General features: G+C 47.6%; 1 protein-coding gene across 2 annotated transcripts in view; it reads right to left on the bottom strand.

Moving 5' to 3' along the window:
• ECPAS (Ecm29 proteasome adaptor and scaffold) overlaps positions 1 to 16,705 on the bottom strand; it is a 3,148,361-nt gene that overhangs the window by 2,401,545 nt on the left and 730,111 nt on the right. For both annotated transcript variants that reach the window (XM_069630810.1, XM_069630809.1), the window contains exon 17: positions 3,465 to 3,545. In XM_069630810.1, coding sequence (XP_069486911.1) covers positions 3,465 to 3,545 — 81 coding nt within the window. The remainder of the gene's footprint in view (positions 1 to 3,464; positions 3,546 to 16,705) is intronic.

Below are 16,705 nucleotides of genomic sequence, written 5' to 3'. Positions count from 1 at the left end.
AATTCATTAGAACGCTTCCACTACACGCGCGCCCCCCGGATATATGGGGTCCATACGTGTCATACCTGATAAACAGTACAGAATCCTTAGACTCAGACACCCCGAACTATCAATTGGGACAGACCGGGACGAATGGTCCTCAAGAGAAGAATACTCAGGAGTGAAAGCACCGAACAAAGGGTCAACAAGGCATCTGCACAGTAAACGAGAGACACGAGGGGGGGGGTGACTGGGAAGGGAGGGGTATGAGGGATATTGTTCAATGAGCACCCTGTTGGTGCATGGTTTGTTCTTTCTTTCTGTTGTATACGGAAAATACTTAAAATATAGTTTAAAAAAAAAAAAAAGAAGCAACGCACACAATCTGGTGTTCCTCTCCCTGGCATTTCGGTTTCCTGCAGCAACTTTGTGGAAATGCAACCAGCTCCGAGAGAATGTCCAGGTGGCTTACTTTGGAGTTGATTGGTCCCACCAACTCAAGGGGAGAAGTCGTCCTTGCAGGGGCTTCTCTGTCAATACGAATTTGGAGTTTCAGCACAGCAGCAGGGCTTCATCGGGCAAACCAATGGTCCAGGAGTTGCAGCAGGCGTCGTCTTCAAGTTCTTCTTCGGTTCCTTCGTCCAGTGGTCGACTCTGCCTTCCAAGCCAAAAGCCTCGCCTTTTATTTCCTCCCATTCATTCCAGCCTAGCTGTCAGTCACCCAGCAGGGTGGCTGTCCTTGCCGGACAGTCAGCCGGCCAATCACTACAAAGTGCATTTGGGTCTCCTAGGAGACTAAGCAAGGGTGTTTTGGGCACCTCCGTCACGTCCTACCCACCCCAGGCACACTGGAGCCAGAGACGGGCTTGACTCATGAATCCCACCAAAGGCAAAGGGCACAAAGGGACCAAACCTGGTTTAGCACTCAGAGTAAATCTCAAGGAGGACCTTCCCACAAAGAAATGCCAAAAAAAGAAGACCGGGCCATTTTGACAAAAATGGCACCCTTGAGTGCTTAACTGCAGCTGCGAACGCAGTCCACAGCAGATGCACACCACGGTAGTTAAAAGTAAACCACTGCCTGCAGCCATTCATCGAGGAAAGGGTAACAAAAATGTTACATGAGAAACTAGACAAAGAGGATACTAAGTAACCCCTCCAGCACCCTATTGTAAGATAGTGTGTGCTGGGTCTAGAAATGTACAAATGCAAGTAAAGTCAATTTCACTTTACTGCTCTGGGAAACAGTAGTTTATCCCAGAGAAGGTATTTAAACCTTTGGGAAATCTGAAAGACTTCCCTGTGTCACTGCACTGAAGGTGCTGGGTGACACAATGTAAAAGATGATGCCTATGGAGTTTGTCAGACTCCACAACCAAAAGAAGCAGAGTTCAAAATCACATTAAAATACGAGAGAGAGTGGGTAAAAAGGGTCTCACGCTCTCTCTGGGTTAAAAAATCAAGTCCTCAAAATCCAGCAAAGTTGCTGGGGGTCTCTAAGGTGGAGAGAATTAGCACATTTCTGAGAACTCTCCCCAACAGGCAGGCAGGAGAGAAAATGAGTGAGAAGTCCAGTGAGGAGTAAGGTAGGTTCCATCAATAGGAGAAAAGGAACAGAGTCAGGACAAGGCAAGGAGCCCAGGAAAAACAGAAAACGTAGGGAGCGTCAGATCGCTATTTAGACTCCTCACCCTTACAGGTTGTAAGTGGCCAGCTTTTTTTCCAGTGTCGCTGTGAGTCCGGTGTTAGGACAGTTTTTCTAAAGTCCAACTAAGGACTTCAGAAAACCATACATCTTAGGCAGTACATAAGCTCCACTCTTAGTAGAAGGCTGTACTACCTGAGAATGCGGTAGCATGGACAGAGCAGCCAAGGTTATCTTGGGAGGGAGAGAGGGCTGTAGCTTGGTACAAAGAAATTGTAGCATAAATCTGGTCCAAAGAAACACTGAAACACTATGGGCCTCATCACGAGTTAGGCCTTAGCCCTTAAATGCGGTGGAAGCGCTATTACTGCCACATTTAAGGGTTTGCCAAATCGTGCGTTTGACCCTGCCAGGACGCATTCACCTCCAGCTCTGACCTGGAGGTGAATGCGCTGGTGAAGAGGAGATTTTCAGCGCTATTAGGGCCCCCAACCCCATTGGGTTCAAGGGACCCAATAGGGAATTACAGCTATGCCGCTACACGCGATCTGGCGCAAATTGCATCGGACTGAGTAGTGGTAATGCTAATTGCGTGGACGGTATCCCGACGTAATTACCGCGGGGATGCCGCCAACCTCCTGATGAGGCACCATGTATTGTAAAAATAAATTGTTTTTCAGCGCGCGAAAGGAGGGCCTTTTTAGTGTGCAGTGTCTGAATCGACCTTGGGGCTCGGTTTCGGAGGTTTGACATGAGGCGGAACCGTACGCGATGGCCCAGAGGACAGTCAAGAACTGGAGGCTTTCTCAGCAGAGCCGCGTGGGCATCTACGCTGAACGGTACCGTCAAAAAGTCGGCCATGGGGTTTGTGTTGAGTGTTCTTGGGGTTATGTGTGCTCTGGCCGCTGGGTGTCTTCTCCATCACAGAGCTGGCAGCCTGCTTATTGGAGTCGGGGGCCCGCACATGGGGTGCCGACGAACCCTGCTCACCTTACGTGTCCCTCATGACCCCAATACTGCCTTCACTGGAGTCTTATGTCACGTCGATGGAGGCCTCGGCCTGCATTGCGTGAGCGGGCCAGATTTTGGTGTACTCCGATCCTTCACAGTTTTAGGTTGAAAAAGTTGACAAGATTTGCAAACTTTTTTTTGGGGATCTCTCAGGAGACAATTGCACACTCAGTGCGTGTCTTTCCACAGGAATGTTCGGTGGCAGGTAGGGCACATTTTAAAAGGAGTTTGGTCTCTCCCTACTGTAATGGCCAAAGCCTGAAGAGGCCTGTGTAGGCTGCATCTGGTCGTCGATTAGGTTGTTCGTTGAAAGCCGGCGAGCAGTCTGTTGGCTGTGCGACAAAGCGAACAATAAGGAAAGAAAGTGAGTCTACAAGTAAACTTTCAACTAATTAAAGGCATCAGCCTAGAAGAGAACTCTGAATTTGCGACTGACTTTGATGAAGGAAAAAAACAATATGAGGGACCTCAACGCGTGAAGGACCATGGGTACAGTACACGTCACACTAGGGATAGTATTACAAACGCGGCCTGTCGACGTCTGAGTTTCAAAAACAAATCTTGTAATACCACTAGATGCCACACTATGCAGAGCATGTAATCTAAGCAGATCCACAAGCTCCAGAAATAAATAAATATATATATATATATACATATATATATATATATACACACACATACATACATACACACACATGACATACAACTCCATATAACTTGTGACTACGCTTAAGACATCATTCCAGATTTCAGACAAATGCATGGAAAATAAAAAAGTACATTATTTGTAACAGAGGGGTGGCAAACAAAGTGCTCAATACTGACTTACCTCTGCAAATGTAGCTGGATTGAAAGGAAGGACTGCTGTTCCGGTCATATATTTAGCTGGAGTTTTTATTCTCTGAGATGCCTGAAAAATGAATTAGATGCATATAAATGTACTTTTTTAGCCCTTAGGTAAGTAATCAAAACAGTGGTATTGAAGGGACCAAATCAGTTCCAGAATTTGACCCCAAAAAAATTGTAAAACTTCAAACTTCATCCGGGTCTAGCAGGGATTCATGTGAAACTACCTTTCATACCAAAAATCTCACTTTCAAATTTACAAAGGCCGGCCAACTAACCTACAATATTGCATCAGTTCTTTCTCCAACAGATCCAGCAGGTTATAGTCTCCGCAAATGTGATCACCATCTCTGTAGCTCAAGGCACATGGAATGTACATGGTTTCCCCAACTAGTTCAGACAACATCATTTTGCAGAAATACTGTTTGAGCCCCTGAGGAACATTAAGCCACTCAGTATTAGTGTTGGGATTTCTTAGGCTCCATTTCAAGGGTCTGGATATATAGACCTACTGCCTTAAAGGGGGTTTCCTTTGAATTCATGGCTTTCAAAGTGGTAAAATGGCCAGAGCCAGCAATGCAAGCCTCCAGAAGAAATTAGGTGGTTTAAAGGTGAAGAAAACAACAGATCACACAAAGGAAGGCCAAAACAATATATCTGTAAAAACGTTTTTGTTATAAAGTTGTGCATAGGAAATAACAAAATATAAAGGTAGGAAACACTTAAAATATCTTTTCAGAATATGGAGTAAATGAAACAGGCAGTTGTCTCATAGTAGCATGTAATGTTCACTGAAGTCCAACTAGACATTTAGTGAGGCTACAAGGCCTCGGAAACCCAACTATCCAAAGTATATGACCCTATAGGAAGCAAAGGGCCATGGTAATCTATGGAGGTAAGTAGGAGGTTGGTAAGTGTGGCCCTGGAAGCAGTTCAGACCCAAAGAACACCTCCAGTAGGATAAAAAGACCCACTATAGGCAGCCGAGTACAACAGCTACATTGAACACTCTCCATGGCAATAGATTAAAAAGGTCAGTAGCGGTGTCACTAGCAAGAATAGCCATGGCTGGGTTGAACATGGACTAGCTCAGCCGCTTTGGCACAAATTCATCAGGTATTGGGGAAGATTCATAGATGACATTTATGATCTGGAATGGCACGAGAGAGACACTGGACGCATTTCTTACATATCTTACTATAACAGACAAAAGGATACAGTTTACAAATGAGAATGGCAGTCTGCAAATCCATTTTTTTAATGTTCAGATTACACCTAAGGCACCTAGTTTTGACACCAGCTTGTATCAAAGCCACAGACCGGACCAATCCCTTAAACAGAATGAGTGTCCAACATCCGGCAACTATAAAGAGCTTAACCTACAGCTAGCTTCTACGGGTTAAAATATTTGTCAACATTATACATAAACAAGACAGTACATTTAAAGAAAGAGGATAAAAAGTAGAGGAACTTTTGACAGCCAAAGCAGCAGCAAAAGAACGATCAACTCTCTTGACTGCAATATGCAAAGCCACCACATCAAGTAATCTACTAGTATTTCTAAGTAAGTACAGTGTACAGACACCTAGGATCAAGAAGACCATATTAAAACATTGGCCATTATTCTCCTGTGACAACAAGCTACAAGATCTGTTCACAGATAAACCCATCTTTGCTTTCCACAGCAGCAACCAAAGAGATCTCTTGGTGAAAACACAACCGAAGTAAGAAAAAATCATAACCATAACACACCCCAAGACAGGGGAAAAGATTACACTTCGAGACTACTCCACATGCAACTCTCAATGCGTCATATACTCCATCAAGTGCCCCTGCAGCCTGATTTACATAGGCCAGACTAGCAGGAAAGCCAGAATAAAATGGAATAAGCACAAATCTAACATTGGAACAAGGAATCAGCATTCTCATGTTCCTAGACACTTTGAACAAGCTAGGCATCAACTGTCACAAGTCAGATTTCTGATTTTGAAGGTTATTGATTCTGCTAACTTAAGACTAAGGCCCTCATTAGGACCCTGGCGGTAAGGGGTTTGCGCCAGCGTTAGCTGCGCCGACCCCTTACCGCCAACTACGAGTTCCCATAGCGCCATGGTCATTTTTCCGCCCGCTTTTTGCGGGCGTAAAAATCCATGGCGCTATGGGACCTTGGTGTTAATTACGCCACCGTAATTTACGGTGGCGTAATTAACGCCTTCCCCACTCCCATTGAGCCCTATGGGGCCGAAATGGGAATGGGGAAGGGTAAATGGGTCAATGGGGACTTACCGCCCCGCCGACCTCGGAATGGGGCGGTAAGTCCGCCATCCGCCATGGCGTAAAGGGACTTTGCGCCATGGCGGAAAAGTCCGCCGACGGCGGAAAAAATCCGCCAGGGTCCTAATGAGGGCCTAAGTCTTAGCAAAAATCTTGAACAAGGGGAAGCCTATCAGATTGTAAAAAACTGGATACCGTCTCCCCCAATGGTTTGAAGGTAGAACTGGATTTATACTGTTTCCTATAATTGCTTAACTGGTTAAGATGAGACTGCACACATTTGACGCTTCTCCAAGATTAGAATCCTCATACTCCCTAGAGTGGCATTCATACTATACCGGCGAAGAAATAGTGATGGCACTGTCTCGTTATTGTAGGATACAACTAGAATGTTAATAACTACTTAATAACTACTTCAGTAGTGGTATCGACAGAGGTTAACTGACACTGCACTTGTCAGCTATAAAGTATCTATCTTTATGAACATGAATATGTATGTACATACCTAGATGTGAATAAGATTAATAGAACAATGAATTAGATGCAAGCTTTTTTAATGTTTTAGTACTAGTTACACTCAATGATTTGTTCGCATCACCATATCAACACATACCCATCATCAATATATTGGGCAACCGATTATACTTGAAAAGTTGCACAGATATAATTAGAAGCAAGCTTTTACATTTTTGTGATTAGTTACACACACACAATGATCTGTCTTCATCATTCAGTGTACACACTAACAGCATTGAGCGCATCGAGCAGCCTGTTACATTTGTGATTAACACACACATTCCCATAGCGACAGGACGTGCCAGAACACACTAGTCCAGACACGTCATTGCGCTGCCTAGCGTGGTATCCCATGGTTACTGATTAGAATACTGACAACAGAGCTACCAGCGTTGGCATTCAACATGGACGCGGCAGCCTCCTTTGCAGCAACCATTCCTTTAAGAAACAACTTCACGGGGCACTGTTGTGCAGCAGACCAAGATGGCCGCTGCCTGAAAAGCTCCGGCAATGGCAGACATAAATCCTTGTGAAATATCCTGTTCCTCCTGTCCCCGTTCCCCAGAAACAGCGATGGTGTGATAACTAACCTTCTGGACACCAGCAGATGGAGTGCCATCGTGGGCCGACACCTCGGGAGACAGCGGCGGAGAAGAGCGGTGCTGCAGCGCCTGACCGAGGCATGTGGGGGAGGGGCTGTCTTCCCGGCTGTGGTGAGCTGCATTGAACGCGGTGGCCGGTGCAAGCTGGCGCACCGGGAGGCTACCTGTCTGAGCCTCGGAGTGGTGGAGAGGTGCTCAGTAGCATGAAGGACAGCATTGTGGGATTGTGGGATCGCGTTGCGGCTGCTGCAGACGGGCGGCCCCTCTGGCGAGTCCGGGTCGCTGCAGGCACGGAGGAGCAGCAGTGAGGCCTGGCTCCGGTCCCCCGGGACTGCGGTGAGCGGCGGTGCGTCCCTGCATGCTGTTCGCAGCTTGGGGTGAGGCTCTCCTCGTACAGCACAGACCCTCCCCCCCCCCGGAGGCAGAGAACAGCACACTGGTATTGGAGGCACCTCATGCTCAAGTAACTAGAACCCACTGGACATTGTGGATAGCATTCCTCAGCGGCCCGGGGGGACACGCCTGCATGCGGAACGAGACGGGGGGGGGCGGACCCGCTCATGTCTCAGAGTGACAGTGGGAGGCTGCAGGGGGGCGGCTGTGTTGCAGGTCAGCACTCAATACGGCCAGGTAATCCGCAGCTGGACATTTGGTTGGTCACTCATGGCGAGGCTGGTGTCCAACAGCGGACTTCTTCTGGAACGGGATAATCTGTCCAGTGGACTGGCGCCCGAGCCCCGTGGAGGCTTTGATCCCAGTTTGGCGCACCCTCTGATCAACAGGTAGGGTAGAGCAAAAACAGCTTGGAGATCCTGCCGGGGGGGGCAGGGGACTGGACATTGGTGGACCTCCTTGGTAGGGTCTGGGAGTGCGAGAAGGGTGAACTGCCCTCTCGTGGAACCAAGGCCACGTAGTGTTACAAATGTCCCTGCATAAACTGGTAGCGAGGAGCAAACTAAGGCGTTGATCCAGCAAGGTGACCGATCAGATACTGGCGATTACACTGTGAGAACTGGTATTGCAGGGGTGGCCTGATAAATCCTTGTACTGGTAATATGGGCAACCAGAAGAAGCAGGCGAGGATGGACCAGTTCACCCGCACAGATCAGGCCCAGGCCCCAGCAGTCCTTCCACAAATTCCAGTGCCTGAACAAGTAGATATGGCTGCCCTGAATCGGACATTGCTAGCACTAGAGGGGAGTACTGACACGCTTACATGCAAGGTGGATATCTCTGCTGTACAGATAGAGAAACTCTGCGGACGCATGGAGGAAGCAGAGCAGAGGATCGGGACCACGAGAGATAGCATTGCAACCCTCCAGCGCAAGGTCTCCAGTCTGCAACAAGTGGTGAAAAAGATTGCAGCCAAGAATGAGGATTTGGAAGGGCGCTCGAGGAGGAATAGTATTAGAATTACTGGTGTCCTGGAATCCACAAACGGGCAACATGGAAAAATGTGTGGAGCAACTGCTGCTGGATATACTGGACAACCCCTCCCTGTCCAGTATGTATATGGTGGAGCGCGCTCACCACTCATTAGTGGCAAGACCGCCACCGGGCGCCCCATCATAGTGAGAATGTTTTGCTACCGCGACAGAGATACCATATTGTGAACAGCCTGAGAGATGGGGGAGCTACGATGGGAAGGCTCAACCATACGACTGTTCCTGGACTTTAGTCCCGCAGTCCAGGATCAAAGGAAGACTTTCCATACGGCCAAAAGCATACTGAGGCGTAAGGGAATAAAGTACTCCATGATGTACCCGGCCAAACTACGTGTGCAGCATATTGGGTCAGCAGTATTTTTACTGCACTGGAACAATATGCTAGAAACTTGCCGGAGCTGGGAGTGGGGGGGGGCATCACCACAGCATCCGCCTTGATCTGGAACTGATATCTCTTGACATAGGAATTACATGTGCACGAAGAGCATTGACAATCATAAGATTTGGAGGAATGGTGGGTGGGAGGGAGGTATGTTATATATGGGTCGTTGCCACAAGGAGCACTTGGGTTGCCCTCAGAGCCCCAGTTGCCGTAGACACTGCAGTGTAAATTAGGTTTGGTTGGGTGAAGGGGGGGGGAGGGTAGGGGGTGTCGGTATGTTCTTGTTTCTGGCATGGGTGGGAAGGGGCGGGGGGGTTATTGTTTTGGTTCAACTGCTATGTTGGTTTAGGTGGGGTGACTCCAACTTTATGTCAGATGTGTGTTGAGAATTGTAGGAACGTGCTACTTGAAAGGGGCAAAGAATCTGTAATGTTCACCCTTTCCGGGGGGAAAGGCGGGGGGAGGGGGGGTGTGTCGATATGTGGTTAATTATTCGCTGGTTGAATGACCCAGACTTTTGGGAGGGATGATCGCAGAACGATCATATCTTTGATGTCCTGGAACACCCGGGGGCTTAACAACCACAAGATGTGGCTGATAGGCAACTATGGTAGGAATTATGGGGTGAATATATTATGTTTACAAGAGACTTACCTCAGCAAGGGTGATCCCACCTCCTAGTCTTGCCGGTTGGGGCGCTCACAGATATGGCTCCTCCATTTCTTCCCATTCCAGGGGGGTTGCTACTTACATACATAGCTCACTGAAATTTAAGCTGCATGAGCAGGTGCAGGATGAGGGAGGGAGGTTTCTGTTATTAGCGGGGGAGGTATTGGGAACTAAGCTTCTGATTATAAACGTTTATGCTCCAAACACGGATTCACCAGAATTCTTTCATGAGTGTGCCAGTCATCTTCATACATTTACTGAGTAGGAAATAATTTGGGCGGGTGATTTCAATCTGGCCCTCACACTAACTATGGACAGAACTACGAAGACTCAACTCTCCCTCTCTCAGGCGGCCAAAGCACGGGGCAATATCTCAGAGACACATGACCTACATGATGTGTGGCGCACTATGCATCCCGCTGTCAGGGAATACACGTTTTACTCTGGGGTGCATGGTAGTTTGTCTCGAAAAGATGACGTGATGTCCACTACTCCCATTCTTAGGGCGGTCACAGAAGCTACTATTCTGTCCCGGACTCTGTCCGACCAGTCACTGATCCTGGTCAGATTCGAGCCCACAACACAATAGCCCAGTTTGCTGCGCTGGCGCTTTCGGGCTACGGCCCTTGGTGACAAAGCGTTTAGGGCCAAAATAGGGGAGGATATAGATATGTACTTCCAGGCTAATGTAGGCTCGGTCTTGAACCCGGGCATAATTTGGGAAGCCTTTAAGGCTTATATACGTGGGTGCTGCATTTCTAGAGAAGGGGGGGAGGGTTCTAAGAGCCATTAGACAGTCCATGAGGAAACTGGAAGATGTTATCAGAGATGGTGAAAAACAGCAGAGTATTCGGGATACACCTGAACTGCGTAAAGAATTAAGGGCAAATAGGGAGAGATTACATGAGTTGGCATGTGATGAAGATAGATATTTGGGGGACCCAATACAGGCGGCAAAATATGGGGAGGGGGATAGGCCTAGTAAGACATTGGCCTGGGCCATTCGCAGAGAACGCCTGTCTGCTAGTATAGCCGAAATGATAGATCGGAATGGGAACCAGGTACAGGATCTCAAGGGGATCAATGACGAATTTCGTCTCTATTATGAGAAGTTATATATGTCCCGGCCCACGCCAGGGCACGATGCTCTGCTGCGGTATCTGGATGAAGTGGCTTTGGGTTGGTTGGACCCCGAACAGGGTGCCGCCCTTAATGATCCAATTACAGAGGAGGAGGTTTGTATGGCTATAGAATCGCTCCCTAATGGGAAGGCTCCTGGTCTTGATGGAATCACTTCTGAATTCTACAAGGCGTACATAGACCGTGTCATTCCCCATCTCCTTGCAATGTTTGAAGGCGCCATAGCCAACGGCACCCTCCCGAAATCCACAAGATCTGCATTAATCACTGTGCTGCTGAAACCGGGCAAGGATCCTCTATGTCTCATCTTACCGGCCGCTTTCACTTATTAACACAGATAACAAGATATTGGCTAAGATCCTAGTGAGCCGTGTACTTCCTCACGTCGGCCTTGGTGCTTCCAGATCAGGCTGGGTTTATCCCCGAGCGCTCCACTCATAACAATTTGAGGTGTCTTACCCTTATGCATAGTGTTAACCCTGGAATACCGATGGTAGTAGCGGCCTTGGATGCCGAAAAGGCGTTTGACTCGGTTGAGTGGCCTTTCCTTTTCGAGGTACTCTGCCGGACAGCAAAGGGATCAGACTGCTATATTCGGCCCCGAGAGCACCGGTATAAACAAACCGGCGTGTTTCAGCACAGATATAACCCACGCGCTGTACAAGGCAGGGATGCCCCTATCCCCAGCTCTATTCGATTTAGCGATGAAACACCTGGCGTGTCATAAACGGGAGCTACATGCACAGCGTGGGATTTATGCGCGTACACGTCTCTCCATCATATCATTCTATGCTGATGATGTGCTTCTTTACATTAAACACCTGTGCCAGAATCTTCCCCCGTTGATGCAGGAGGTGACCAGATTTGGGGAACTATCGGGGCACAGGATCAACTCGGAAAAATCTGAGGTCCTCCCCCTAACACCAGAGGTCCAAAAAACAGATGTGGACAATGACTTTCAATGGCGACCTGCGGGCATACGATACCTGGGGATCATGCTGTGCACTGTATGGGATAAGCTATATGAAGATAACTGTTATTGTTACGCTCACCTGGTATCCACGGGGGCGCCACACGATACTGGATGGAGGTCTAACCGCTATCCCAGACCCCTCTCTGCTTGGATATGTGCCAGACGTTGGGTAGCGCCTATAACAGGAGAATGGAGGGTTAAGATACTGGTTCTGTGATGGGTGGACTCCCACCTCCCTCTGGTCCAAATCCCCTCTCTTCGGGTTATTGCTCACCTTAGGTTTTTGTGCGTTGAACTCTCCGTCCTGTGTCTGTGCAGGGGCGCGTGGTTGGTGCGGGCGTTCCGTGGGCCTAGTTGCTTCACTAGTCCATGTGCCCTTTTGTCAGGTCCAGGCCGGCTGTGACTCCGACTCTGCTTGCTGTCTTCCAGGTGAGTTGTAATGTCTTTTCCGTCTTTATTCTGTCTCTTTCTTTCCCTCCGTTTTCTCTGTCTTCTCGGCGTCTTGCTTCACTACGCTGTTCCCTAACAATGTCTCATTGTTTTCACAGGGATGGTTGCGATCTTGGAGTTGCCGCGCCGATGGTGAAGACCACGGTGAGTGATTGATGCGCGGAGAGCTGCGCTGTTTATTGGTATTAAATGCGAACCTTTGTTCTCTTCCCTTATTTGTACAGGTTGCGGTGATGTTCCGGAGTGATGAGCGATTGAAGCGCTTCTTGCCCAGGTAAGTGCTTTGTTAATGCTGACCTTGTTCCTTCTCCCTTGCAGGTTGCAGTGAAACCCAGAGATGGGCGAGGTAAGAGAAGCGCAGGGTGCTGCCAGGACGCGCTGCTTGCCCAGGTAAGAATTGTTATTAATGCTGTCCTTGTTTCTTTACCTTTGCAGGTTGTGGCGAACTCCGGAGATGGGCGAGGTAAGCGAAGCGCAGGATGGATTCATCGGTTACTTCACAGGTAAGTGTTCTTGCTCGCTAATGCTGTTCTTGTTCTTCCAGGTTATTAATGGAATCCAGATCTAGGGCTTCAGGATCGGGCCGCCGGAGAAGCAGATGAGCAGGAGCTGGACACGGTGAGCGTTACGCTGCAGGAGTGCAGAATAACGCAAAGCGTGTTCTGCTGTTTGGGTGTGGTTTAAATAGCCCAGGTAAAGTAGTTCCAGCTCAAGTAGTTCCAGGCACAGCCACACTCAAAACACTTGGTTCTAAAGAACTGAGCTGTGTAATAGGCCTCCATGTTGGATTAAGGTCCACAACTGGTATTGCTTTATTCCTGATAATGAGCCTGGCACCAAAGGCGCCAGGACTGACTCCATGTATGTTTATGATGGAGTTTTAAGGCCCTTGGGACCAGTGTGAAGGGCTTTAGCCCCACTGCTGCCAGGGGGCTGTTATACCTGAGGGGGTCAGGGGCATAGATCGTGACAGTTATGCCGTTGGAACAACTGGAGCTGAAGGTAGAGGCGTGGATACGGATGCCAATTTCACAAGCTGCCCGTATGGCATTGGCGAAAATGGGTAATACTTCCTAAACATATATATATATATATATAATAATGTCCCGGTTTGGCCCCCTGCTGGTTATTGGACTTGCATTAGGAGTATACTTACGAGATTGGTGTGGGCTGGTAAGCAACCTAGGATAGCTTACGATACTCTCGCCCGGCCGTATGAAATGGGTGGCATGGAATACCCTGACGTATATTTGTACCATCTTGCTGCACAAGCACAATACATATCTGGGTGGAACCCTCCTAGCTCAGAATCCCTGCATAGCTTATTGGATAAAGCTCTTACCCACCCGGATGCTCTAATGGGTCTGTTGTGTGCCGAGGGGTGAGATCCAGCCTGTGGAGATAACATGCAGGGCTTGGGGAAGACTGAACCAATTATTGCAATCCACGCCTCACTTCCTTCCAGAGTTACCAGTGTATAAATGTAGCGGGAATTCCGCTTACGCATGAGAGGTCCTTTAGGGACAGGTTCCAAGCACTAGGAATACAAACCCTGGGGGATCTGATATAGGACGGGCGCTTTATACAGTGGGGCGATCTGAGCGCTAAAGGGGATATGGATGCAGTGACGCTACTACACTATTACAGGCTGAGGGGCATTTTTAGGGCGAAATGGCTGGAATTTCCACTAACCCTCCACCCCCATATCTACTTCACAGGCCTTATGTTATGTGGTTCACCCCGTGTCTGGGAGGAAATTGTTGTCTACATCTATAAACTGGTGAGGAAGGGGAAGGCTGTGCAGGAACTGACATGCAAGACTGCATGGGAGGCTGTATTGGGGAAAACACTACACAGGAACAATGGAAATCCGTCTGCTTGCAGACTCGATATATCTCCTTGAATTCTCGATATAGACTGATTCATTATAAATACATTCACCAGGTTTACTACTCCCCGGTTACACTCAGCAAATTCTTTCCTGACCGGTCATCTGCATGTAAAAGGTGTGGTGCAAACCGAGCAGATTTTTTTCATGTCCGCTGGAGCTGTCTGAGTATTAGAGCCTTCTGGGGAAGGATTGAAGAGGTCATGTCCGAAATGTTGCCATCACCGCGAACATACTCACCTGAACTTTGGCTTCTGGCGCAGATTGAGGGGGGTACACGCACCTGAAAAAAATTGTTGGGCATGGCCTCTGTGGTGGCCAGATATCCGGTGGCTAGAGCATGGGGGAAGAAGACCCCTCGTACCGTTTCTAGTTGGTCGGAATGCATGGACCTTTGTGAGAGACGGGAGTCTGTTTGCTTCAACACTTCCGAGCACCAGCCGTCCGTTCGATTATTGGGCCCCTTACAGACAATATCAAATGGACAGGATGCAGGCTACGCAATCCCCTGGATCTTCTTCTAATTGATAAGGGGAAGAAATACATGTACCCTATTGCCCTGAGAGTATGACATGAGCAATGGTTTCCTTTCATTTGACATGGCCTTGGTTTATGGCTGAGACAGGTGTACGAACCTAATGGTGGGAATTGACTATAATGGTAAAGTTGTGAGTCTGTATTGGGGGAGTATGGGGGTTATTTACTTGAGTGTTGGTTTCTGTTTAAAATAATAAAGAAAGTTTAAAAAAAAAAGAAAAAAACTTCACGCAGAGGTGAGCAGGACCTATCAATAATGACAAGCACCATAATTCGAATGCCGACACACGCTTTTGTTTAACACAGGTCACGGCTTCATCAACATTGAGGGGTAATTAATCTTTAAAGCGGTGCATGCTTTTTGCCATTAACATCTTGAGTCTGCCATAGACTACAAGTTCCTCCACCACAACCTTTCGGATCTAATTGGTGGGGTAAGAATTATCCTTTACATACATCATTTTGTATTATTATTTTTGCTTGAGTACTTAGTACATAGATTTTTGATTTGAGGAATCAGTAGATTCACGTCCACATATTTACATTGCAGGAAGGAAAAGAGACACAACCGTTAGAACACACAAGTTCATTTGATTTTCCAAGACTTCAGGTACAATGAGGGCATTTTCTCTTATGTGTAAGGCCATATGGCAATTTATTTAAGTTGAGAAGTGCATTTCCTGACGGAGCTGTTAGCAAACTCTCTAAACATCCCTATATGATACTGTATTTGTAGAACCCGCCATGAAGGAGGACCAAGGTCTGAAATGCATCGGCGGTACAGGCTTCTGCACGACCTATATGGAAAATGAATATGAATAAAATAAGACTTATTTCACAGACACATGGCATTATCAATTGTGGTGACGATCTTGACAATTAAGGAAGAACCAAGTATACAACCAATATATGCAGCAGTATTTACTACATCTCTTGGCGACCTCAGGTCTGGTGAAGGTTTCACCAGACATTATTCTTGCTTCTAGCTCAGCCACTAAGGCATACAGCCACAGGTGAACCAATCAAACCACCACAGTTGAGTACAAGGACCTCTCACAGGGGATTGCAATGAAGAAATGATGGCAATTTCATTCCATTGAGGAGCCTGTACATTTGGGCCATTGGAGGAGCAGCAGGGATGGTCGCAGTACACAGCCGATGGGCACAGTTAGCAAATCAAGACCCAGGGGGAATGGATCTGAGAGCCAAGTGAAGTCAGAGGAGCCCTCTGAAGCGGTGCAGATGTAGAAAAATGATTTACCTTTCTGTAATGTTCTTCTGATGGATGTTCTCCATGGTTTCTAATCTATGGTATTCTATCTCCAGCGCAGCTATCTTTGGAAATGTTGCCGCCCCCACTGGGTGGCTAGAAGCTCTGAGTCAACACTTTTGTGCGCCACGCGCAATCGAAGACTTCGGGGCCGGTATATACAGATCCGCCATGCCCCATGACCTCAGTTCCGTGATTTTCCCTAGCACTCAGCCACTAAAGGACCACGGGACAGAAAGTGTAAAAGCTATCCACCAGAGGTAGGGGGTGGGAGGGTGATGAGGAACGTGTGGTCCATCAAAAAGGGCATTACCTAGAGTGGAGTCATTTTTTCTTCAAATGGACTCCCTTCCTCCCACTGATTCCTCCTCTGTAAGACTCCCGTAGCAGTATGTAGACCTAGAGGAGGGAAGAGAGTGAGAACATACCACCTAGACCAGAAAACTCAGGAGGGCAACTCTACCGAAGAGCACATCCTGCCCAGATAGGAAGTCCAAGCAGTAACATTTGGAAAACCTTTGTGACATGGTTCACATAGCCTCTTGACAAATGTCCACACAGAGACCCTTCCCACCACCTTGCGGGGTAGAGGCGGCAGTCAGGCCTCTGGCTAAATGAGCACGGACACCCGATGGATCCGGTTTTCCAGAGACCGGCATCAAGAGAAATAAGGACAACAGGATAAGGCTGCTGTAATTGGAACTATACCTATAAAGGATCTAGAAAAATAAGGTCTAAACATTTAGGTTTAACAGTGACAGACAACGCAGATGAAGCCGATATAGAAAAGACAGAAGCCAAGGCAGAAATTGGTCCCTGAAGATGGTCTAGCTGACCGAAATGCATTGGACATCATGAAACTGCCTATGCCTGCAAAAGAATTAAAACTTCATCTTTAATTTCTGTAGTCTTCGATTTTTCATAAATGTTTAAATGTGAATTTGTATAACTGATTACTACCTAATGTTGAAAAATTATTGTGTCCTTCCAGACATCTGGGTAATCTCAACCCATATAACATTCTCTAGCACGTTACCGTCCCCACAGTGCAAGTGGGGTCATTCTGGCGACAGGACTT

This window comes from Ambystoma mexicanum, chromosome 6q, assembly GCF_040938575.1.
Source record: "Ambystoma mexicanum isolate Mex_15411 chromosome 6q, UKY_AmexF1_1, whole genome shotgun sequence".
Lineage (NCBI taxonomy): Eukaryota > Metazoa > Chordata > Amphibia > Caudata > Ambystomatidae > Ambystoma > Ambystoma mexicanum.
The sequence above is the reverse complement of the archived record's forward strand: the minus strand, read 5'-3'. Positions and strand labels throughout refer to the sequence as shown.